The sequence below is a fragment of the Suricata suricatta genome, chromosome 11, assembly GCF_006229205.1.
Source record: "Suricata suricatta isolate VVHF042 chromosome 11, meerkat_22Aug2017_6uvM2_HiC, whole genome shotgun sequence".
NCBI classification, from domain to species: domain Eukaryota; kingdom Metazoa; phylum Chordata; class Mammalia; order Carnivora; family Herpestidae; genus Suricata; species Suricata suricatta.
Window position 1 is genome coordinate 26,254,881 of NC_043710.1, and position 26,801 is coordinate 26,281,681.

General features: G+C 41.0%; 1 protein-coding gene across 1 annotated transcript in view; it reads right to left on the reverse strand.

Moving 5' to 3' along the window:
• Positions 1 to 6,115: 6,115 nt before the first annotated feature.
• The window catches only part of CAT (catalase), a 37,947-nt gene continuing 17,261 nt past the window's right edge, over positions 6,116 to 26,801 (reverse strand). The window contains exons 3-13 of the mRNA XM_029914703.1: positions 26,659 to 26,769; positions 25,476 to 25,606; positions 24,692 to 24,796; positions 23,964 to 24,089; positions 19,782 to 19,973; positions 19,218 to 19,370; positions 15,862 to 16,000; positions 12,342 to 12,472; positions 8,893 to 9,000; positions 7,110 to 7,193; positions 6,116 to 6,800 (exon numbers count right to left, since the gene is read on the reverse strand). Coding sequence (XP_029770563.1) covers positions 6,735 to 6,800; positions 7,110 to 7,193; positions 8,893 to 9,000; positions 12,342 to 12,472; positions 15,862 to 16,000; positions 19,218 to 19,370; positions 19,782 to 19,973; positions 23,964 to 24,089; positions 24,692 to 24,796; positions 25,476 to 25,606; positions 26,659 to 26,769 — 1,346 coding nt within the window. The 3' untranslated portion in view covers positions 6,116 to 6,734. The remainder of the gene's footprint in view (positions 6,801 to 7,109; positions 7,194 to 8,892; positions 9,001 to 12,341; positions 12,473 to 15,861; positions 16,001 to 19,217; positions 19,371 to 19,781; positions 19,974 to 23,963; positions 24,090 to 24,691; positions 24,797 to 25,475; positions 25,607 to 26,658; positions 26,770 to 26,801) is intronic.

A 26,801-nucleotide genomic window follows, 5' to 3' on the forward strand; every position in this document is an offset into this window, starting at 1 on the left:
AAATACACGCAGTGACACTACCCACCACTTCTATGTCCTAAGACAGAGGTTCCTGGCGCCCACAGATATGTTTCTGTTTCTTACCCATTTGTCTGTGCACACATGCACGAGTACACACACACTTTTTTTGCTTGTTTTGAGGTTTTGTTTTGTTTCTCATTCTGAAATAGTTACCTTATCTAAAAATCAAGGGGTTGACAGAAAAATCCAGGTTTCCAGCTTCTTTTAAAAACTCAGATCCAGCAACCCTAGTTTCTCAATGCTTGCTGGCAATAACTTCCTGGGGCTAAGTAGAAACTGCCCCTTTAGGCAGAGCATCCGGTCAGCACTTCATACCTCCTTCCAGGCATTCAGCTATGTTCTCAAACTATTGTGGTGGTGTTTCCATACATCCAGAATGCATGTCCATTTTCAACTTGGGACCTCCTTCCTAGCCATCTGAAGAGGTAAGCGCCATGTTAGTGGATGGAATCAGAGTCCATAGTCCCACTGAAAGAAGAGATTGTCCAGAAAATTGGAAATTTACTGATGGGAGAGAACTGGGAACTTTCTGGCAGAGTTTGGCAGGGACTGAGGTGGGGGGCAGAGCAGAGGGGAGGTGTGTGAGGAGTAACACGCCACTTAAGAGATGCCCTGGAGGGGAGCCTCAAGCAAGTCACAGAACAAAACAATTTATCCCTCTGCCACTCAAGTTTTCCCGTTACAAAACCATTAACCAGCATCCTCTTTGCATTCGTTTCCCAGAGCTGCCCAGGACAGATGACCACATTTGGTGACTTATAACAGGAGGGAGGTATTATCTCCCAGTTCTGGAAGGCTGGAAGTCTGAAATCAAGGTGTTGGCTGAGCCACGCCCCCTCCCTTGGCTCTAGGAAAGAATCCTTCCTTGCCTCTTTCAGCTTCTGGTGGCTCCAGGCCTCCTTGGCTTAGGGCTCTAAGATTCCAATCTCTGCCTCCCCCTGCAAGTGGCCTGCCCCTCCTTCTCCCCTTTGGTCTCTTAGGAGAATACTCATCACTGGATTTAGGAACCATTTAGATAATCCAGGATGATCTTATCTTGATACCCTTTACTTAATGACATCATCAAAAAACCCTTTTCCAAATAAGGTCACCTTCACAGCTTCCGGAGGTTGGGACCCGGGCATATCCATCTAGAGGACTTCATTCAACCCACTACACTCTTTAAAATGTGAACTTTACTAAAACGTAGAGCTTCATGATACAAGTCATTAAAGAACGGAAAATGTGAAAAGCTGCTTAAAATACCACACTTCCAGCAAACGATACCAGAGTGGGGGGGGGGACCCAAAAAACTAAAAACAACAATGCAAAATTCACTTACCAAAGAGTCAAGTGAGGGAAACGTGTTTCCTTTGTAAAAAAGACCACATAGAGCTTTGTATAGAAAACTTTCAGTATATTTTTGTGACTGTTTAAAACTGTCCAAAACTTAAAAGTATACAGACCTTTTTGAGTTCACCTCTCCTAACCTTTTATGTTGTTAAAAGCTCTGAAAAAGATATTAAAGCCTTCAATTTGTCTTATCAGCTCATTTAAAGTGGAATTTGGCCATCTGCTTTGTGGTCTCACAAAAGGCAAAGAAGTGGCCACAGAGCTTGCCCACTTTTCTCTCAGAAAAGCACGTGCTAAGTTCTTAAAACTCACTTACTACGTAGATAAATTGGAGTGATGCTCATTTATCAGGGAAATACAAGACGAATGTGTTTTTAGGCCAAAATTCTGACACTGAATTTGCAAAAAACAAAGAGATTCTTCCCAGAGCTTAAAAGCCCAGACCAAGTATTCCTCTCAGAAGAGCAAGTCATTGATTAAAATACCAGGGGTCGATCTTCAGACAGCGGTGTGCCAGAGCTGAAGGGAAAATGCCCTTTAAGGTGAGGATGTGAGAAATGAAAAGGAGGCGTCCACACAAAAGCGGGCACGCAGACGACCACAGCAGCATTATTCAGAGTAGCCGGCAAGCGGAGGCGCCCCCATGTCTGTCAGCTGATGAACGGGTAAATAAAACACAGCACCGTGGAATATGATTTGGCAATAAAAGGAAATGAAGCATGGGTACCTGCTGCAACATGTAAGAACCTTGAAAACACGAAGCTGAGGGAAAGAAGCCAGTCACAAAGACCATGTGTCATAGGCCTCCATTGAAATAAAACTTACACAGCAGGTGGGGATGGCCAAGGGCTGGGGCAGGGTGAGCGACTGCTAATGGTACAGGGTTTGGGGGCAACTGGGGAGTCACAAAATTGTCCTAAAATCAATTATGATAATTATACTGTTATGCCCAAGATTTTAGTATCGTCCCCAAAAACCAGAGACCGCCAGGGAAACCGAGTCACGCATGCAAAAGCAAAGGGCTTTATTACAGGCTTAGGCTGGCCAGGCCTAAACTCGGGCTCGCAGACTTCACCAGCGCAGTGGATCCATGCTGAGCCCCAAACAAAGGTGGGGTAGGGCCTTTATGGGTTTTGGGAAGGGGGAGTTACAGGAAATTGTGACACAGGTACAGGGGTCCAATCATTATCGCCTAACATCATTGGCAGTAACTTTAACCATACACATTGTCCAGAGTGTTCGTTACTTTTGGTGGGACCCAATCACAACATTTAGAGTATCAATCAATTACAGAGTGGACCCAGGACCCAGGACCCTCAGGTAGGGTGTAACTAGCCTTAAGCAATAAGTGATTATCTATAGCTTCTATCTCTAGGCCTGCCCTTAGGAGGGTTAAGCATTTTAACTGGCCGCTTCTGATTGGGTGTTACTAGGGTGGTCCCTGGTTGAGCAATCTGTGCCTTTTTATTGTCTAATGACTCTGAGAAACCAACACTTAGGCCTCCAAGGTCAGAGGGAAACTTGAAGCCTGTCATGGAGTCAGTTTGGTTCAGACCTGTGTCCTTCCAATACAACTCCATGTATATACTACAATCCACTGAATTGTATACTTTAATTGCCTGAATTTTATGGTATGTAAATTATATCTCAAAAAAGCTATTTTTTTTAAAAAAAGGTTCCAATGATCCACTGCATCAAACACTGCTAAGAGACCATGAAAGAGAAGGAATGAGAACGGACCATTGGATTTTGGTTTTCACTGGGATAAAATATACGTAAACACAAAATTTAATAGTTAACTCATTGTGCCCAATTCAGTGGCATTAAATATATTCACAGCACTGTGCAACCATCACCACCATCCACCTCTAGAACTTTCTCCTGTTCCCAAACTGAAACTCTGTAACTATTAAATACTAACTTCCCCCTCCTCCATCCCTGGGATCCGCCATACCTCTCTAGGTCTCTATGGATCTGATTCCTCATGTAAGTGGAATGATACCACATTTGTCCTGCATCTGGCTTATTTCTGATGCATCTTGGCCTTCAAAGGTCATCCATGTTGTAGCATGTATTAGAATTTCCTTCCTTTTTAAGTCTAATATTCCATTGTCTGGATGTACCAAATTTTGTTTATTCATTTATCCATCAGTGGAAACTTGGGTTTTCCCATCTATGGGACATTGTGAATTATGCTGCTATGAACACAGGCTGTGCACATTTCTCTTCAAGTCCCTGCTTTCACTTCTCTGGGGTACATACCCAGAGTGCATTGCTGGATGGGACACTGGATTTTAGCAACGTGGAAGCCCCTGGTGACCCTGGCAAGGGCAGCCTGATTGGAGTAGGTTCAAGAGAGGACAGAAGACAGAGGGGATAGCAAGGGAAGGTAACTCTTTTTAAGCTATTTTTCCATAAAGAAGAACTGCCGATTGAAGGGGGCAATCACAGGAGAGCCCTCCGAGGACAAGAGAGGATTTGAGACTTAGAGCAGCAGGTTTTCATGCTCACAGGGGTGACGTACAGGAGGGCAGGGAGAACCCGGTGCAGGGGGGAAGGCATGCGGTCAGTGCACACGAGGGATCTGGCCGAAAGTAGGAGCAGAGCTCACCTCTGTCAACAGAAAGGAAAGGAGAGCATGTGGATGTCAATGCTGGCAGTTTGGAAGATTCTGGTGGATGAAAAGATAAGGAAGTTATTCTATCCTTGGTGAAACAAGGAGCTAAGAGGGAGAGGGAGAACCAAGTGGGAAAATTTACTGAGATTTCCAGGCAGTGCTGAAAGCCCACTTGAGGTTTGGAGTCAAATTTTAAAAAGCCCAGACAACAGGGCTGTGTTTTGCTCCAGTCATGGTCATTTCCAGTGCAGGAATGAGTCACTGAGAGGTGTCCCTTATCAAGGCTGGGTTCTGGAATAATTATCATTCAGAACTACATAAAATTTAAACAGAATAAGAAAGTGAGGACATGAAGAGGGTGATGCTCATTGAGAAGTGACTGAACATCCTAGTAGTGTTGGGGAACCTAATGGAAGGAGAAGTCTATGGTAAATTAATGCTCAGATATAGTCTCTCTCTCTCTTTCTCTCTCTCTCTCTCTGTCTCTCTCTCTCTCACACACACACACACACACACACACACACACACACACAGACACAATCATGGTGAAGTACAATTCCTCACTCTTGAACTTTGGGCTTAGCCATTTGACTTGCTTTGGCCAATGAAATATCAGTGGGCATGAAACAAACAAAGGCTTCAAAATCCTTTGTGCAATTGGTATTTTACTCTTGCAACCTCAATTTCCAGAGAAAGGAATAAAAGGTTTCCTTTTCTTGCATTCTTACACTTCTGCCACCACTATGGGCTAGTCATGACCATGCGTCCCAAAAGGATGAGGCATGTGACACAGAGTCACATTGCCAAGCTGCCCCAGCTGAGCCCAGACTAGATCAGCTAACCGCTAGCTGACTAAACACATAGGTGGTACATGACTTAAGTCATGAGTTTTGAGGTAGTTTGTTACAATCTGACCAAGACACGGTTCTGGGAGTGCAGAGCTGGAAAGATGAGGTGGTCAAGGTCAAATATTTTGAATAATCACCATACAACGCTAGGGAGATAGGAACAATGATTGATTCCACTTAGAGCTGAGGGAACTAATGCTCAAAGAAGTGATGCAACTTTACTCAAATACCCACAGATGGGTAACACACAATCCCTCACTAATTTTATTCACCTTATAAATTTGGCTCAGAAACTCTAAGGATGTATCTTAATGTCACTTAAAAAGAACACAACTAGTTACTACTTCCCAGGAAGGAAAACCTAACTGAGGAAGTTAACCTCATCAATATTTATCTTTGAAAATTACTATAAGAGGTCTCCAGAGTAAAACTGGATTTTATATACAGAAAACATGTTAAATACGTGTGATTTTAACTACTGACTTATTTCTAGACAACAGAATAAACCAAAACAGAAAATTACCTCAAAAACTCCATCTCTGTGCTTATACCCAATATTCAAATCAACTCCTTCCCCGTTGTCAAATTATATTACTTTTTATGACTTTATCTTATAAAGAGATTTATATTTATCTTTTATGTACTGTAGAAAGACAGAACTGTAGTGAGGTCAGCAAATTGAAAGTATTCACCACTGGGTACATATGGATAATTTTACGTGCTATGTTGACAAAGTTGACAGTTTCCAAACACACACAAGAAGAATTTAGGGAGCAGGATTTGGCAGGGGGGTTAAAGAAGTTTGAACTAGAGGACTGAAAGTTTGTATCTACCAGTGGTGGAATGTTTCCTGAAGCCCAAAATGTCAGGGGATTCCTGAGAGTAGAAGAGATACTGAAGATTTGTATCTTGTATTTTGAAGATCTGAGATGAAGGGAATAAGGATTTTCAAAGAAAACGGGTTTTCACGGAGTACTTTAAAGCATTCCACTTGATTTTTGGCATCATAGGCAAAGATGAGTCAAAGAGAAAAAGAAATGAAAGATAAGGAAGTGAGCTCATGGACAAGAGATCTCAGCAGTTTTCAAAGTTGAGAAATTTGCTATTTTCCTTACAGAAAAAAAAAGTCCTGATCCCCAGTGTCTTGGAAGGCTGCTGGCTTAAACAAATAATGATAGCATCCTTGTGATATTGGTTGATTTTCCATTTTAAGGGTAAGCATCTGATAACACATGATATTCGGATTAAGAGTCCAAATTCCAGAAAGAGCCAAAAGAAATCAAATGCCATTCTTCTATTCTTCTGCACAGATTATTTTATTGTAAAAATGTAACAATTACAAATCAGTCTGTTGTAAAATCAATGCTATATTAGCATAAGTGTAATTCCAAGTTTAAAAAGGTCTGAGCGATTCCAAGCAGGAATAAGCATTAAGCTATGACGTCACTGAAACTACTGTCAAAAAACATCAATGCATTAAATGTGGTTTTCCTATAGGGAACTGAGTAAAATTAAAATTTCTGAGCAGATTATATTTTCTTCTTTTATAATCATAGACAGTTTTATTTAATAAGGCTCTGAGATGATATGTAAACATACTAATTTCAGCAAGACTTTTTTCTTATCAAATAAAGTCATCTTTGATTCCAGTCATCTTAAGTGAATCATCCAAATGGCAAAGCAACTATGTTCTCTTTAAAAAGACTGGTTAAGCCTTAACCCTCACTTCCTTCTAGGGGACTGGCATTAGAAGCCATTGCTGCATTACTTGCTACAGAAACCTGGATTAGCATTTTAAAGACATGAGCTTGCCTTTGGGCACCCAGCACAGGAGAACCTTCTATCCAGCGAAGAGTGGACACCATGCCTTGCTTCACGGGTAGAGAGCAACCTCGGCAGGACCAGGGCCCTGACGCTCACAGATTCGCTTTCTCCCTGGCAGCCAAGTGAGACCCGTGCTGCATAAAGGTGTGAATCGCATTCTGTTTGAAAAGAACAAGCCCAGCAGGTTAATTCAGCAGCAACTTGGTATTTGTCTTTGCTTTAATTTGTGCTCATATTAAAATAATAATTGGGAATTCATTTACCTAAACTACCTTACGTCATCCAGGGCCAAAAATGAAGAGCATGTGCTTTGCAAGTGAGTTCTTTACACAGCAAATGAATGCCTGAACAGCTTGAGAAATCTAATAGTTGGTCCTGAGAAGAATCATCGTAAAAGGAAACCAAACCGTGCCTCGTCTAATCCGGGACACCCTTCCTCTACCACAGCCAGGCGGCACGGGGCTCACCTTAGGTTTCTCAGCGTTGTATTTGTCCAAAAGAGCCTGGATGCGGGCCCCATAGTCAGGATGGACATCACTGAAGTTCTTGACCTGAAACCAAATGAAAATGATGTAAATATTACCCGGGCCCCCTACCAGGCCAGTCCCCGGTGTCTGTTCCACAGTGTTCACCCGGTAGGGGAGGAAGGCAGGCAGAACCACACAGGGTCTGGAGTAACAGGGGATAAGACTAGGGGGTCCATGGAAAACCCTGGCACATACTGGCTGAGCAACCTTGGATAAGTCATTCCTCTGAGCTTCAGTGCCCACTCCCCATAAAATGAGCGAGATAATTAAGCCCGCCTCACAGAACAGCACCAGAAAAACTGCACAAAGGACATGTGATGAACCAACTTCAGAGTGGCTCAACAAGTTACACTGATTGGTGTACAGAAACGGGCCCAGACACTGCCTGAATTTTAAGTGAGGTGCACAAAGACACTGGCACCTGCTGGACGAGTCCACATACTTCCAGCGGGAATTCCTGACCATGGGCTGATCCCGAGCAGACAGCAGGAGGCGGGGCCTCGGGAACCCACAGGAAGCCTTACGGCTTCGGCCCACAGGAGAGAAGAACCCAAGGGTCCGAGCCCAGTTCTGCTACTTCCACATTGTCTCACTCGTTCTCATCAGTAAGAGGAGCTAAAACCCGCACCCCCTTATCTCAAAGAGCAACTCTCCAGCTCTCTGCTGCAGGCAGCAACAAGTAAATAGTGCCTCAGGAAACTAAAGGGTTATTTTTCATACACACACTTATGAAAGACAGTTAGAGACACAGAACTTTGCCCACAGAGAAAGTGCCCAGCCTGCTGGTATTCGTCTCCAGGCCTCTGAACACATCCCAGAGAACTGTCGGCCCAGCTTCCCCTTTGAACAGAGAAGCAGCAGCCATGAGGCATGGAAGCAGTGGGGTTGCCTAAATTTATGTGAAGCTTAGCCCTGCAGCCAGACTGAAAACTGCCACGTGAGAAGGCTCCTTGCAGCACAGTGAGCTTCCGTCAGAAATACCCAGACACCTCTGCTCAGAAGTTCAGCCTAAGTTTTGGAAGCAGCTCAGTTCTCCCCAGAGAGCATGCAAGTTTCTAGTTGCTTCTGAAGGAGGGTCAAGTGTCATGACACCGGGACAGGCTTCACAATATAAAGTTACAATCTACCTCTCTCACCTTCTTTTTTTAAATTTTTTAAGTTCATTTTTTTTTTAATTTTAAGAGAGAGAGAGCATGTGCACAGGCAGGGGAGGGGCAGAAAGGAGAGACAGAATCCCAAGTAGGCTCCACACCATCAGTGCAGAGCCCAATGCAGGGCTCGAACTCACAAAATATGAGGTCATGACCAGAGCTGAGATCAAGAGTCGGATGTTCAACCGACTGCACCATCCAGGCACCCCTATATTTCTTACCTCCTAAAGTCTAAGCAAAATTGTGGCAGTACCTACATTTTTATATTGGACAGTACTGTCTTGCACAGAACATGGCTGCAGTCAATAAAGAGCATAGGAGAAAATTCACCCTGCAAATGATTACGCACTGAAGAAAGAGCTAATGGATCAATGGATATACCATATTCACTGGAGATAAGGCGCAGAGAAAAGGATCAGAGGTTGGTTGGGGATTAGTACTGATTTTTTTTTTCAGTCCAATTCGCTCAAGTAAAACAGAAAGGACACTTCCTTTTAAGGGTTCTCTCACACAACTGCACTCTCTTCTCCGGCCAGTAGATGTCACCCGTCAGCTTGCAAAGCGCCACTCACCGCTTTCTTCTGGATGAAAAGTTGTGCGTCTTTCAGATGGCCAGCAATGTTCTCACACAGGCGTTTCCTCTCCTCTTCATTCAGTACCTTCGTATAGAAGGTCCGCACCTGCTCAGTGAAAATGCAGAGTGCAGAGAATCAAATAACCAGTTTATCATGAACGAAACTCACTCAATGAGCCACTTTTGAAATGAAAAAGTAAGCCTTGTTATTGGCATAAGAATGAAGAAGATTTTAGAATTTCAGGATAATTTAAAATTCTAGTTAAAACTATCATTTGTGAGGAGTTCTTCACTTTTTTTTTTTACTTTAAGCAAAACAGAAAGAATTCTGTTGATCAGAGCCCACAACTGCTTCTTCATAATGTCCTTTTTAGTGTTTATAAATCTCTTATAAACAGAAGACCATATAGTCTACAATTAAGAATCCCACCACACCTTACCACTGCCAAGTCCAGCGTGTGCAAGCGGTCATCAAATGGAAACTCAGCACAATACAACTTTTGTTCAATTGACCCAGAATCACAGAGGAAAAACTCTAATTCACTAACATATACCCTTAGTTTTTCAGAAGCCAAACTTTCTTGGAGAAGACATGGGGCACCTGGGGGGCTCAGTCAGTTGAGCACCCAACTCTTAATTTGAGCTCAGGTTGTGATCTCAGGGTCATGGGACTGAGCCTCGCACTGGGCTCCATCCTCAGTGTGAAGCCTGCTGGGGATTCTCTCTCTCTGCCCCTCCCTGCACTCTCTCTCTCCAAAATAAATAAAATGGAAAAAAAAATTTAAAGAAGATACATGTTAATAATGATATTTTGTTCATATTATTGTGCTCACCTCTAAAATGAGTATCAATAGATTAAAATGAATAATTGGAGCTTACTATTGGCATAGGAGCCCTAATGGACTTGCTCATTTCTGAAACCAACCATTCAAGGTAATAGCTATGATTTTATTCTACTATTTCATTCATTCAATCAACCAATACTTATTTAAGTCCAATAATATCCCATTATCCAAAATATCAAATTCATAAAATGTCAAAATGTTCATAGTTTTTCTAAGTATGTTATGAAATATCGAGCCATAAAAACATTTTTTAAAAATCTGAGCAAAGTTTACATTTGATACCAAAGTTTAAAAATCCAACTTTTGATAATGAAGACAATCCAATCACAGTACTGCATTTTGGGGATTTTCTCAGATCTCTCCCTCAATTCACTAATTCTCTCTTTAGCTGTATCTAACATACTGTTTAATCATCCACTGAGTCCCTATATCCATTAAATTTTTATTAGAAAAAATGTACTTTTTGTTTCTAAAAATATCTATGTGGTTCTTTCTTAAATCTATTAGTTTTTGTTTTTTCACATTCTATTCTTATCTTTTAAATCATATTCTTTTCTGTATCTCCTTGAATACTGTATATATGCTTATTTTAAAGCCCTTTCAGATTATTCTATCATGTGAATGATTCTTCCATCTATTGCATGAGCAATTTCTCAGGGCGTTGGACTGCCCTATATGTATTGTAACTTTTCCCAGTGACTCATATTCAATAAGAGTTTTCTGCAGAACCACCAACTGTATCCAAATTATGAAGGCATCTTGTGATTTTTTTCACCATCTTTGCAGAGGCCTAGCAGTGTTCACTGACCCACTGTTTCTCAGTTCAGGGCTTCTATATGGTTCTAAGTGGAACAAGAACACAGACACATCACCTGATAGGAGAGGAGAAGAGAGGGACCCCCAATTTCTCAGGAAATCTAGAGCCCACAGGCTTGCAAGCTGCAGCCTCAGTCTGGTGGGTAGTTTTTCCAATGGAGTGCGGTTGCCAGTTCTCATCATGTCAAGAGCCCAGTTCTAGCTCTCTGCAACACAAGGAGCCTGAACCCTAAAACTCCTAGCCCCTTACAGTCATCGATAAAGTCAGGATACTCACCATGAGACATATACCTTCAATGTTCACACACTGTTGAGATTCCTAGAGATTTAATTTTGTCAGCCCAATTACTTTTTTAAGAATATTTAAATCTAGCATGTCTATGTGTGATGAGAAGTAAGGCATCCTGTGTCCCATCAAACTAAAAGGAATCTGGTTCTGCTTTGGTCCTGCAATTTCAGTAGTGTGCTAGAGCCTGCTTGCTCATGAGAGCAGATTGTCTTCTTTTCAGGAATTTTGTGAGTTGTTATTAACCATAGTCGCTATAAAAATTCAATTATATAAACTTACAATTAAATAAATTATATTACAAACAAAAATAATAAACTCCCAAAATGTATGATTTCACAATTAATACATATTACCCATGGTCCCAAGGTTATTTGTGTCTACTGTATCTCTATGGTGGAAACGCTGAACATCACCACTATATACACATATCTATGTATACATATATGTGCCTTTCAAATAAAGGTCTCTCCACAGTGAATTAATTCATGTACTTAAATATCTTTTACTTGGAACCCACATTTATAAATTGAGAAACTAGATATAGGACCTATTCTAATTTAAATGCTAAGTTTAATACCAGCTACCCAGAGTTCTTAAGGCAACTAGATTCTTTAATTTCATTCTTTTCTTGCGTTCAGTTGTACTGAACACATTAATGAGGAGGCTGTTCTTCAAAGTCAAAGGGTCTCTTATAGTGCATCCACAGAGAGAATGGCTCTTAAGCAGCCATACGGGTTTGGAAAGAGGGTGGGTACTTGAGCCAGGGCACTCAACCATAGGCTGGCCAAGGGCCAATGATGCAACCTGAGTGAAAAGATCAGCCAAATCAATCTGACTTCCTCTCTCCAGAAACTGATATATAAGTATTGAGAGACAGAGAGAGTGAAAAGTGGTTAAAAAAAAAAAAAAAAGGTGACACATGGCGAAAGAAGCCATGAAGAGTTAGGCCATGGTCACAGCAAGCCACAGCAGTGCTAAAACAGAAGCTATGAGGTGGTGAGGAGAAACTCCAGAGGATACTGTGAGAATAAGAAGTCAGTCCTAGAAAACAGAAGATGACAGGTGGAGAGCAGTGGAGGAACATGAACAGCGTGCCCTACCATAGAAACATGCACACATTTGCTACCAAGGCTCCTAGAGCTATTGAATCAAGTTCTAGCCCCTTAAATCTGGGCTGTTCTGCCTAGCTTCCTAGATGCTGTGGTACTTAGGCCTTATTTGCCCATTTCTTACATTCCTCTGTGTCACTGCTTTCCCAATGGCCCCCACCCTTCAACAAAATTTTGAGGAGCTGAAATGAGTCTCCATACCTCATACTGAAAGAGCAAAGTAACACAGCTCTTCAACTCCATCTAATAAAGAGACTGATTTGTGATTAGAGATGTCTTCCGTGAATTCGATTTAAGATATATCAGACACTTCAGGAGGGGGAGAATATGCAGACACTACCAAGGAAACTGATCTAGTGGCTCTCCTGGCCGATGAAGAAGTCATTACCTGAGTGACGCTGTCTTCGTTGGCACTTTCGAAGCGCCGCATGACCGGAGAACACTGGCTGCTGTGTTCAATGGCACGAGGCTGCTCTTGAGGACCACTAAAACTATTGGGGTAATAATTTGGAGCACCACCTTCAAAAGAAAACCATACGGATTCACTTAGGGAGATGAAAACTGAAGTAAGTCTGCAAACTGTCAACGTAATAAGATAGAATTCAAGGGGCAATTACACATACATGTATATACACATACACATACAATGGATACGCATGCCACGTACATGTTATTTTTAAGGTCTTCTGTTTAGCTACAGGCAGGACTCAGGTTCTTAGGGAATAATGCCACCTTCCAAATGCTCTCATGGGTGGGCTCACTCTGGGTCTTACCGAAGAGATCTCAAGGTAGCTTGAACACTTCAAGTGGTCTGACCTTTACAATCCTCTGGTGCTTACCAATATGAATACACTCATACAGGTTTGATCTGGCTCTCATGGAGGATGAGACCCACAAACACATTTCAGACCTAAGAGTTTCACTTGGGCTTGAGCTCAATTCAAACACCACATCATAGAGGTGGTGGTGATGGTGGAGGGCACTTAAGGGGAAGAGCACTGGGTGTTGTATGGAAAACAATTTGACAATAAAATATTATGGAAAAAAACAAAAACAAAAAAAAAACCAAACACCACATCATAGGATTTTGGGGAGCAACTGAGTGTTGCTCTGTCCTTCAATCTACAGAGCCATAAGCTGAGCCGGGAGCTGCTAACTGCCAGCCACGAGGTCACGTGGTAGTTAGTGGCAGAGCTGGGGTCTGCGATGCTTTCTGTCCGCTCCACTGCAGCACACACCATCGTCCCATTCCAGAGCTCTACTTCACTCTTCCTTCAGGGGTTTTTAAAATTCTCAGCGTCTCTCTCCTCTACTGACTATGACTTTATTCAGCTCGAGTTTCACTTTCACTTCCCTCCAGAGATGAATAAAACAGGATTTTCAAAAAAAATTTGATATTTCAGGTATGTCAGCACTCATTTATCTGGACTTCTAGAAAAAATAATGATAAAATGCAATCAAAACATGTTTTATAACTTATAAACAGGCTTTTTTTTTTCATTTTGGCATATTTATTTTCCTAACAGCTTTGACAGGTATTAGCTGAAGCTTGAATTATCTGAGCACATGCTGCCTAAATAGGAGTGGCCTAGAAACATATTAAGTGTTTTGCACAAACCTGTCTGAGCTTGGAATTTTAACCAGCTCACTGCCAGAATAGATTATCCAGAGTGAATAATCAAGAGGTGCCTGGACATGACACTGATCAAGGTACCAAGTGCATGTACGAAGAAGAAAGGCACAATACTATAATAATGGAGCCCAATTATTAGCCCTTGGAATTCATTCTATGCCAGCCTCATCTATATCAAAGGCATTGTGCTCCAACAACCAGCCACCACAGGGGTCTTCTGCATTTAGAATTAGCTCTTTGAAATGCGCCTATTTGGATAAATCTAAAATTCTATTTCCAAGTAAGCTCTGACCTTTACTCAAAGTGGGAGTTATGTTCAAGTCTTTGACTACTGGGAACAATTAAATTCTTTCACCAAATCTCAAGAGCACAACCCATATGCTTGGCTTTTAAAACTGGACAAAGGGGTGCCTGGGGGGCTCAGTCGGTTAAGTGTCTGACTTCAGCTCAGGTCATGATTTCATGGTTCGTGGGTTCAAGCCCAGTGTTAGGCTCTGTGCTGACAGCTAGCTCAGAGCCTGGAGCCTGCTTCAGATTCTGTGTCTCCCTCTCTCTCTCTGACCCTCCCCTGCTCGCACTGTCTCTCTCTGTCTCTCAAAAATAAATAAAAAACATTAAAAAAAAATCTTTAAAACTGGGCAAAGAGGGTGTCAAAATGTATCCATAAGTAGTTTTTTCATACATATACCATTACAATGGTAAACAAGAATGATAAACATGAAACAGGTATTAATTAATGAAGTTCTGAAATCTACATGAACCTCTCTGATACAGACAGTCTCAATAACAAAAGGACTAAGGAATATGAAAGAAAAAAATCACTTGAGAATAAAAATACAAAAGACAGACACCGGCAGTAACAATTACTTTGGGTAATAACACACCCGGTTAGCCGTATAAACCTCAGAAAGCAGAAGTCTACAAATGCCTCATATAATCAGTGAGCAAGTAAACTTGTTAAATACATAAAAAAGGCTTAGTCATGATGATAACAAATGCAAGGCACAAAATCAAATAAATAAAATCATTGTAAATAGATAAAAAATTGTCACAGAAAAAAATACAGCCAGAAATATAGCAAAATGCAACAATCATGGCCTTGGAGTGTTGGGGCTATAAGTAGGTTTTTCTTCTCCTTTCTCTTCTTTCCCTTATATTTTCTAAATTTTCTTTAGGGCACATGTATTATTATTATCATAGAAAAGTCAACTTTGAATATAGACATCTATGGCTATAAATATTTATTAGTAAAATCTCTGAAGGGATCATGTAAGCAGCCTATTACTAAAATAAATGTGAGGCGCCTGGGTGGCTCAGTTGGTTAAGCATCTGACTTTGGTTCAGGTCATGATCACACGGTTCGTAGGTTCAAGCCCCGCATCAGGTTCTGTACTGACAGCTAGCTCAGACCCTGGAGCCTGTCTTCAGATTTTGTGTCTCCCTCTCTCTCTGACCCTCCCCTGCTATGCTCTCTCTCTCTCTCTCTCTCTCTAAAATAAATAAAAACAGTAAAAAAAATTAAAATTAAATAAAATAAAATGTGTCCTAAATAGAAAACAAAAAGAAAATTAAAATCTGTATTAAACTAGATAATATTAAAAGGAAAAAATATTAATCAAACATTCTCTAATTAGAACAATAGTCACAAATACAGGCTCTTGGTACAGGGCACCAAAAACAGTAGTTAAAAGAAAAACAATCATAAATTCGATAAATGACAAAAGACAAAACAATACACTACAGTCTCACCTCACCAGTTGATTTACACGAATTCAGCTTCATTCACTTAGTAAAAAAAGGTAAGGAAGAATCCCTGGACTTACTCTGTCTCCCTTTCCTAACCTGCCCCATCCGCTCTAAACTCCAGCTACATCTGCTCCTCAACGGCTCCAGCAAAGTGTGAAGAGAAACAAGTCACACAGAACCCTTGGCTTTTGCACTTCTGAGTGTCTAGGCCCATTTAAGAAACTGTAATTTAAGAAACCGTCCTCTTGGCGAAGTCCTTAAAACCTAACCCCTAAAGTGAAAGCTACTCGATGACAGCCAGTGTGTGAAGGATTTTTTCTCCCTGCCCCTCACTATCAGATGCACAGCAAGTAAAAATGTGAGATGGGGACTGTCAATAAAACCTATCAGACCAATGAAGTATGCGTATAAGCTTCCCTTGCTTAACAGAGCAGAAGGTCCCATGGGTCCTCTGCTGGACACTGCAAACCACCAGTCGGGCATGGCGTCCCCGGCCCTCCCCCGGGTAAGCCGAATGTCTTAGGCTTACCCTGATTGTCGTGCATGCACATGGGGCCGTCACGCTGGTAGTTGGCCACTCGAGCACGGTACGGACAATTCACGGGTATCTGAAGATAGTTGGGTCCCAGGCGGTGGCGGTGGGTGTCAGGATAGGCAAAGAGGCGGCCCTACAGTTATAAATGAAACAGGCATTGGCTGTGTGCAGTAACAAACAAAACAGATCGGTCTATAAACTTCATTCTAAACCTTGTGGCACAAAGCACTCGGTGCGGGGTTACTACCAAACCCTGCCTACCTATCTTCTGAAGACAGCAGTTTCTTCTCTTACGAACTGAGTCCTCCCTAGCTGAACAGCCCTTACTCTTCCTCATCACACTAACAACTACAAATCTTCACACCTGTTCTACGTAAGAACTCCTTTCTTTTTTTCTCAAATAACAAGTTAGTGTCCTGGCTTATATTACTTCCTACTCTCATAGACATATCACATCTTAGCCAACTAACTGGAACCCCAGTAACTGGAATCTATGTACTTTTCACTGTGATCTGGCTTACCATTTTGGATGACCCTTGAATATTTAACGTGACCTTGTTGAAAGGTAACTGAAGCCACTGCTGTCTGTTATCACACAACTACCACTACCCTCGGACACTGATTAGTTCCCACTAGAGTAATTTCAAAGGCCTCCTCACTGGCTCTCCACTTCCCACCCCTGCAATGACATTATTGTCCTACACACTCCTGCCACAGGAATTGGCCCGAGGCCCCACACAGATTACATTACTTACCTACTCAAAAAACTTTAAACATTTCATCTCCCTGGTCACCAGGTGGCTAAACAGGTATCACAGTCCTCCCCATGCATGGCCCCTCACATGCTCCAAGGCATTAGAACTCACAGCCAATGACTTAAGAAGTTGTGAAAAAGGGGCGCCTGGGTGGCTCAGTTGGTTAAGTGTCTTACTTCAGCTCAGGTCATGATCTCACAGCTTGTGGGTTCTAGTCCCATGTCAGGCTCTGTGCTGACAGCTCAGAGCTTGAAGCCTGTTTCAGTTCTATGTCTCCCTCTCTCTCTGCCTCTTCCCTGCTCATGCTCTGACTCTCTCTGTCTCAAAAATAAATAAAACATTAAAAAAAAAAGAAGTTGTGGAAAAATGGGCTAGAGACTGTACTTACTACAAAAAGCGCTCTCACTTTCTAAACACACTTTTAAAACTATAAAGACAGCACATTAAATATAAAATACATGTTTGCCACAACCATAATACTGATAGAAATTATATGATTCATCCATATAATTCAATTCACTCATATAATTGCATGATTTGCATTTATCATCTTTTCTCAGGACTCTTTCTGACAGTTTAAATGAAATGGCTTAGACATTAGTTTTTGTTGTTGCAGAGAACACGTATTTGATCTATGGTCCGTTTCCCTGGGCCAAGTCCTCCATCCAATGCTTCAGTGTTCTTCTAACGGTAGGACTCGGTGTTGTTAACTATCTTCATGTCTCACTGTGGTCCCAGAGACCCACGGTGACCCGGATTGTGAAAAGAATTTCGATAATATTTGTTCTTCAACTTGTTTCCTCACTACCAGGGTTATGCAGTCTTAGCTCTACCCGTGCCAAGGTCATGCCTTGGCAAATCCCAGTAATCTCCTTCACATGGTCCAGCCCCCAGCCAACCCCCAGGGAGTGGAGGTGGAGGGGCCACGATCATGCTGTCTTGGCTTCCCTTCCTCTCCATTTTCAACACAGGCACTTCTGCCTATCCTCTGCAATCTGCTTGGCCTTCCTTCCCTCTTCCCTAACCCCCAGTTCTCTCTCGTTCTGTGTGTCACCAGCTGGAGCGACGTTAACCTGATCACAGATCACATTTCTCAAAACTGAAGGAACTTTCTTTTCCTCAAAGGGATAACTGTACAAACTTGTATTTAAGCACTTAAGTCCCCTCTGACATATGCTCAATAGACCCAATCCTACATCTTCTATTCAGGAAAAAGTACCTTTTTACAGTTTAAATACCCAACACAGGTGACCATTGTATCTATACTCAGGTCTCTCCTGCCCCATTTTATCTCTGTTGAAAACTGAAATCCTATCCATTCTTCAAAAGCTATCTCAAATGCTACCTCGTTCTCAAAACTTTGTCATCATCCTCCTAACAGACAAGAGTTCTCCTGGTTCGCACAGCATTCTGCTTTATACTATAGTTATTTTGTGTCTTTCTATCTGCTAAAGCAGCCAGAGCAGTCTGCCACACACAGAGGTGTTCAATTCATAGTAGTTAAACTGAACTGAAAGCTAACGAAAAACTTATTTTCTATAAAAGTCTCAGATGTTCCCAGTGTCAAAACAAATAAGTTGTTATTAGAAAAAAAAACACAGGGCATCTTAGCTGGTCTTCACGGAGCGTGACATGTGAACTGGACTTGGATGCTTATGTAAGAAGCAACCATCTGTCACCATGGCCTGATCTAGGGTAATGATCTTTAACCTCTGTATCATGGTCAGAGTCCAAAAACACAAGAGATTGATTTACTCACTAATTATTAAGCTAATTATTTTCCTACTGATTTCTGTCCCCCCCAAAAAATCATTTTTCCTTATTTCTACCCTTTTCTTAATGTTTATTTACTTTTGAGGGGGGTGCAAGAGGCATAGATAGAGGGAGAGAGAAAAATCCCAAGGCTCTGAGCTGTCAGGGCAAAGCCTGACATGGGGCTCAATCCCATGAACCTAGAGATGATGACAGGAGGTGAAATCAAGAGTTGGACGCTTAACCAAATGAGCCACCCAGGTGCCCCTACTGTTTCTACTCTTGGAAGAGCATAGTGGAAAGTGATTTTAAAAAATAGTGAATGAGTAGGAACATTACTGAGACAAATAGTTAAATGAACCCACTGCCATCAATCAAAGCCAACATACACTTACTTCATAAAAACTAGCTCCAGTCTCCTTTTACAGATGGAAAAAGTCATGCATCACCATGGAAGAGGAAATGAATCAAGTTATACTGACCAAGGTGTTATTATCAATTAACAATATTCCTTCCCATCAGTTATAGACTGAACAAAGAATGCTTAACTCTGTGGATACCTGAGGCATTTCTAATGTAACTTCTTTTAAATTAAGAGACGAAATGTCAAAGTCTTAACATTTTGAAGGACTTTACTATGAAATTTGCTTTATATTGTAATACTGCCATCTAAGAATGCTTCAGTCAGACCCACAGGACCTGAGGAAACTAAGGACCTAGATGAAAATTTAAGTGATGTTTTAGTTAATTCTTCATATAAAAGTCATGCCAAATTATACTGTGTGTGTGCGCGTGCATACGTGTATGCTCCAGGCTTGGAACATCTTGATCCACCAGGTTTACCTGAAGCATTTTGTCAGGGCTGGGCTCGATGCCAGGTGGCATGTTGCTTGGGTCAAATGCCATCTGCTCAACCTCAGCAAAGTAATTCACTGGATTCCGGTTTAAGACCATTTTACCAACTGGGATAAGAGGGTAGTCCTTGTGAGGCCAAACCTAAAAATAAATGTCATATTCACAATTACCAGGCAACCAACTACAGGAAAATTAAGGTACTCATGAAAAGTATTTTTTAATCCAACAAAATGAAATGAACTTAAACTGAGTGCACTGGTTGACTCTTTCACAACAGTTAATGGTAAATATTGACATCTTCTCTGGGCAAAAGTACATCAGCTTTTCAAGATCTGTTCCCTGCTAATCACAATCTATCAAGCCACCTACGTGAACTCAATGAAGTCAGCAAACAGGAACTATAAGTGAGATGCACAGATTAGGAAACTCCAAAGTGGCACCACTGCATTTTGTACATGACTTCTCTATCATTATGAACGCTTGACTAGAATCTGTAAAATTAGGTACAAAAAGACTTAAAAATGAAAACAATTTGGTTGTCAAAGGACTCACCTTGGTGACATCAAATGGATTAAATGGAAAGGTTTCTGCTTCTTTGAACGTCATGACCTGGATGTAAAAAGTCCAGGAAGGGTAGTTGCCTGTGGCAATGGCGAGGAAAAGGTCCCGGAGGCCATAGTCAGGATCCTCCTGGGAAAGTCTTGCTGCGTCTTTAACAGAAAGGTTTTTGATGCCCTGGTCAGTCTGCAGAAGGAGAGAAAGAAGCTCACACTGAAACGTACTGGCAAAGTTATGGATCTTGAATCAGTTACGTGTTAGGGAGGATGAATAATGCTACACAAGACTGGATTTCCCTTGTGACAAGGAACTGTCAACTCTGACCCAAATATGAATTTATCAACAAGAAATTCTACTTGGTTATCCTGATTCTCTTAAATGTGCAGGGAATCTATATACGCATTTCATATTTAAAATTAGTCCTCTCTTTCCCTTTCTGTACCCTGCATTATTTGAATTTAACTCTTAACATACAGTTGATGTTCAACTTCTCACCCATAATAGGAATGCTGTGATACTGTAGTTAGAAAAGCCAAACTTTCATTCTTCTGCATGTTGCTGTCCAGCTCTCCCAGCACCATCTGCTGAAGAGGCTGTCTTTTTTCCATTAGACACTCTTTCCTGCTTTACACCATTCACAAAAATAAACTCAAAATGGATAAAGGACCTGAATGTGAGACAGGACACCATCAAAATCCTAGAGGAGAAAGCAGGTAATAGCCTCCTTGACCTCAATCGCAGCAATTTCCTACTTGACACATCCCCAAAGGCAAAGGAATCAAGAACAAAAATGAACTCTTGGGACCTCATCAAGATAAAAAGCTTCTGCACTGCAAAAGAAACAATCAAATAGGCAACCGACAGAATGGGAAAAGATAGTGGCAAATGGCATATCGGATAAAGGGCTAGTATACAAAATCTACAAGGATCTCACCAAACTCCACACCCAAAAAACGAATAATCCAGTGAAGAAATAGGCAGAAGAATTGAACAGACACTTCTCCACAGGGGACATCCAGATGGCCAACAGGCACATGAAACGATGCTCAGAGTCACTCAGTATCAGGGAAATACAAATCAAAACCACACTGAGATACCACTTCATGCCAGTCAGAGTGGCTAAAATTAACAAATTAAGAGACTGTAGATGCTGGCGAGGATGTAGAGAAACAGGCATCCTCCTACACTGTTGGTGGGAATGTAAACTGGTACAGCTGCTCTGGAAAACACCCCCTTTCCACTTCCCCCCTCCCTCTTCAGCCCTCAGTTTGTGCTTAGCATTCAAAAGTCACTCATGATTTGCCTCCCTCCCTCTCCCTAACTCTTTTTCCCCCCCTTGCCTTCCCATGGTCTCCTATTAGGTTTCTCCTGTTAGACCTATGAATGACAACGTATGATATCTGTCCTTCTCTGACTGGCTTATTTCGCTTAGCATGACTCCCTCGAGGTCCATCCACTTTCCTACAAATGGCCATATGTCATTCTTCCTCATTGCCATGTAGTACTCCATTGTATATATATATACCACATCTTCTTGATCCATTCATTAGGTGATGGACATTTAGGCTCTTTCCATGCTTTGGCTAATGTTGACATTGCTGCTATGAACACTGGGGTACATGTGCCCCTTTGCATCAGCACTCCTGTATCCCTTGGGTAAATCCCTAGCAGTGCTATTGCTGGGTCATAGGGGAGTTCTACTAATAGTTTTTTGAGGAACCTCCACACTGTTTTCCAGAGCAGCTATACCAGTTTACATTCCCACCAACAGTGTAGGAGGGTGCCCGTTTCTCCACATCCTCACCAGCATCTATAGTCTCTTGATTTGTTCATAAAATGTACCATTTTAAAGTGTCCAAATTCAATAGATTTTTTTGAGTATATATCTCAAAATAAAATTGCTAGGTCATATGGTAATTCTGTTTCATTTCTTGAGGAATGTCAAAATTGTTTTCCAGAGTGGCTATTATTTGAATTGTTATACTCATGTTACTTTTCAAATCAGAAAAAAGAGCAAAAAATAGTTTTCAGATGAACAAAAAGTTAATAAAAGGACTGTCTTCTTTTTGCATGAAGTCATTTTTAACTCCCTGGTTTATAACAGCTCAAGCCAGTTACCGAGATTGTGCTCAGGGAGCATCCCTCCACTTTTACTTTCTTCCTTTTTTTTTTTAAAAGAAATCATAGAATCATAGTTCATAGAGCCAAAAAGAACTTCAGCAGAGCCACTCTGAACCAATTCTCCATGAGGAGGCAAAATTATTATTCTGGCTTTCCAAGCAAGCCACTAAGACCCAAATAAGTTAGTCGCTGTCACCTGTGATCCTATTATCACACCATACTGCCCTTCAATAGATTTCCACCTGTATCTTATTCTTAAAGATCTCCACAAGCCAAGTGTCGAAAGATTTCTTCAGCAAAGTCAACTCTGAAATACTTTCTACCACATAAATCTCAAGTCTCTCGAACCAGTGGCAAGATCTGAACTCTTCTTACTGTCAGACCAGAAGTACAGTCACCTTCCAGATTTAAAAATGGAGGTCACCATCTGCAGATCACCCAGAGACTGAATACATTACATTGTGCAATAATATTGCAATACTTTTCTGATTGTAACTGGATTCCTTTGGGCTTCGAAAAGACTAACCATAGGTCAGAATAGTCCATACCAATATATCCAAGGAGGTCTCGGGCTATTCCAGGGCCCTCTGCTGAATGGACTCATTGGCAATCCAATCCTTCTAGGATCACGGGCAGTTGCTATTATCATCCTGATTTTACAGTGACAAAGCTGGGGCGCAGAGAGCTTTCAACAACAGTTGAAAAGGGAAGATTTGAATTTAGCCTAGTCTAACTTCAAAGCCACCACCATGCAGGTGCACCAGACACGATCACTTAGTCCCGCTCTCAGTGATACTACTCTGCTCCCTTTGACACTTACAAGCCCATGGGTCAACTGTTTCTTAAAACTGTTCCTTATCAAAGATTACAGATCCAAGTTTTAAGTATAAAGAGGGGAGACAGTGTTCCTGTTTGATACATCTACATAAGCTGTTCAGATCAAGATTAAAACAGGACAGAAGGAAACAACAGGTCTAGGGGAGACTATATTTGTCCTGAGTCTACTTCTGTATGGGCTTATTTTAGCAGTAGTATTTGGAAACATGTCCTTAGGCAACCAGAGGTTTTTTAAATAACCTTCTAGAGTTCTCTGAGAATACTTCTTATTATAACAAATGTCAAGATCACAGTAAGAAAGAAGAGCCATTTAAAACACTTAAATTATTTAAAATATTCTCAAAGCTTCCCCTGAAATCAACTTATTTGATATGATTATATGAAAGTAAATGAAAAAAACAGATTTGTATTTTCTTATATTTGTAACTGATTTTACTTTTTTCCCTGTTCTGAATATACCCTTGATGAATGTTAAATAAACAATGGATGAATTAAAAAGAAGAAATGTTTCTGGAAAGATAGCATCAGACATTGAAAGTAATGGTGAGATTGGTATTACAGACAAGAATGCCCCATTTCTACCACTGTCCCCTCATGGACCACAAATGGCATCTACGCTCAAAACAATGACTCAGGGCTAGGAAAGGTAAAGCAACATAATACTTTACTGTTTGCTAAGGCTTGACTCTAAACTCCAACAAAGAAGTCTAGAAAGCTAGGCTAAGCATGGTAGAAATCCCCTTTCATACACCCTGAAGACCTATATTACCTCTTTACATTTGAGCCCAAATGAAAACCTTAGGTCCTCTCTCTCCAGGGAGAATGGATATGCACCTGCCAACCCCAGAAACATTAAACCAGAGAACCAGCATGAAAGGAGAATTTTCTCAAGTATTTATGCATTGCTCCCAGGACCCAGAAGGAGAAGAAAGCTTGGCCATGGCCAGCAGCTGTGTGTTCCTACCCTCTGGCCAGATGGAAAGAGGATACCAAAGAGAGCCCACACAGTTCCCCTAGCTGGGCAGTGCACACCTGTTCATTTGGGCAGAGCCAGCAAAAGAGTTATGGTCCTAGTCAACTGGATCAATACTTCTCAGCCTTGGGAATGGATGTAAGGGAAAGGTGGGAAGGGCCTTGACCTCTGCTCAATCCTCAAGAGAAGTAAGGAGACATGGGTGGTGGGGGGCTTTGTCCCCTGTCCCCAAAGGCAACACGTACCTTATAATGGAATTTGCAATAAACTGCCTCTCCATTCGCATTAACCAGCTTGAAAGTATGCGATCCATATCCATTCATGTGCCTGTGTCCATCTGGAATCCCTCGATCACTGAACAAGAAGGAAACCTAAATAAGAGAAAAGTAAACAAAGCCTAAAGTTTTTCAGTTTCGATCAAAACATCCTAGATTCTTAAGACATTCCTAAGTTTCTAAAAAATCTCTTAATGACACAGAACACACTAACCAAGCACCCATAGGAAAGGTTATCATTAGTATCATTTATAAAGAATAACAAGAATTTTAAAGCAGAATGATACATAAATCGTTAGCCTCGTGGCTCAAAATTCTATAAAGAGAAGCAAAAATGAATCTGAAAACTAAGTTATTAAAAATCTATTTTAACAGTAAACATGTTTGGTACCACTTTTCTTCTTTCTCTGACACAAAGAGTTTTACTTCATACTAGAGACTTTAATCCTTAATATTGTTAAATGTCAAGTGATAATGCTTTTAGCATCATTTAAGACCTATGAATGGGGGAAGATTAACAAATGCAGATTACAAAATTCTTCAGGATCAAGCAATCTGAGTAATCTTTTTCTCCCCAAAAGAAGTCAGAAACCAAGTCCAATGCGATAGCCAATACTGGAGAAATGCATTACGAGACATAATTAACAGTTCTATCAAGGGTGACATGTTCTAACAGAGTGAAAACGAAGGGGTCCCACCTGGTGCAGAGACTCGGGGCGCAGGCTCCAGAAGTCCCAGACCATGTCCGGATCCTTCAGGTGCGTTTGAGGGTTTCTCTTTTGACTGTGGATAAAGGACGGAAACTAAACAGAAAAAGAGAAAAATCCAAAAATTAAGCTTAGGAAGAATTATATCTTACATTATACATTGTCTATTGTTAGGTACATAGATTACAATTCTGAATAGCATAATCCCAGAATTTCACACTGTCAAACCCTAAAATGAAATTTACCCTCTACATGTTTGCCAGGTCAAAGTACCTCTTTTTATTAATCTTCCAGGCTCTACATGGAAAACTGGACTATTCCCATTAAGTCACTGAATCATGAAATATACTGAAAACCAACGGTAATTATTATTTGATCATATTAAAAAAAACACTAAATACATAAAAATGTGCTTTTTTTTTTTTAATGTTTACTTATCTTTGAAGGAGAGAGAGAGCATGCGCACAGTAGAGGGACAGAGAGGGAGACAAAAATTTGAAGCAGGCTCCAGGCTCTGAGCTGACAACACAAAGCCTGACACAGGGCTAGAACTCACAAACCACGAGATCATGACCTGAGCCAGAGTCAGATGCTCAACCAACTGAGCTGCCCAGGCACCACAGAAAAATGTGCTTTACAAGGCAATCCAACCAACTCAAATTCTCTTCTTTCTGGTTTTCCCAAGGTCTCTCCTCAAAGGATAGTCAAAACAGACTGTATGAAATCAATTTAAATCAACAAATATTTGTAGGCTGCAAGATACTTTATCACCTACCAGTATGGCATCCCTGATGAAAAAAATGGGAGTGTTATTTCCAACAAGATCCCAATTACCATCCTCTGTGTAAAATTTCACTGCAAACCCACGAGGGTCACGAACTGTGTCAGCTGAGCCCGACTCTCCAGCTAGAAGGATCAAATGGGAAAAATGAGGCATGAGTCAGAGTACTCGGCGTCCAAGAAGCCTAAAGTCATTAAAAAAACACTAGGATCTCTGCTTTCCAATCCACTTCTTAGGAAGAAATCAGTTACTTAAGTGCCTGGGCTATTATTTCTACCACCTGCCAGCTAATTCAGTCTATAAATTAAACAAAAGAATTAACTGAGATTAAGAAGAGAGTATATAACTGTAAAAGCTGAAAAGACTATTCATTTAACATAAGATAGCTTCGTTCAAACAGGTAATTACAATTTAAATTAAGATAAAGGAAGAAAACAATTATAAAGAGTAAGGTAGTAAACAAGTGAGTTGTCAAAATTATGAGGTTAATGTTAAGAAAATGAGTTAAAATATAGATTCTTATTCTTAATGTCATTTATTTTCGCATCCATAGTTATTTTAAAAAATGCACAAACACTGACTGAAACAGAAACAGAATTATTCATGATCATGGTGTGTTCAGATGCAGTTGATAGATCTAATTCTTACTAGCGCTACTGAAAAAAAAAATATATTTAACCACTGGAAAGAGAAATAGCCCCATCCTGCAAAGTAGATCTACAGATGACATTACAGATAATGCCTGTAAATGACCAACCATGGATGGCATGGACTTAATTCCCAAAAAAGGGAAGCGGTTGTGGCTACTGAACAAGCTTCCCACTCCACGTTTCTATCTGAGGCAACCACTTGTGGGAAAGTTCTTTCCAAATGTCACAGGATTGCAGGGGTGGCCTCTGCCTAAGTGTGATTGCCCAAGACCTCAACAAACAGCATTAAAATTAACTTCCTGCCTGTCTCAAAATATTCTCTCTACTGTAAAATCTCATATAATTTGGAAAAGTTTTTTTCTATCTTCTTTTTTATATTAAAAAAATTTTTTTTGACATTTACTTATTTTTGAGAGACAGAGCTCTCTATCTTCTAATATGCTTCTCTTGAAAGGAAGTTATAAATGCCCCAAATAAGGGCCGGGGTTGAGTTACGCAGTGCCGGCCATGCAAACCGACGGACTTACCGACAGTGGAGAATCGAACTGCAATGGGAGTCCTCTTTCCAATGTGCTCAAACACCTTGGCTTTGCAGTATTTGGTAATGTCATGGGTGACCTCAAAGTAGCCAAAAGCTCCTAATGAGAAAGACACAGAAACCTGCAATGTG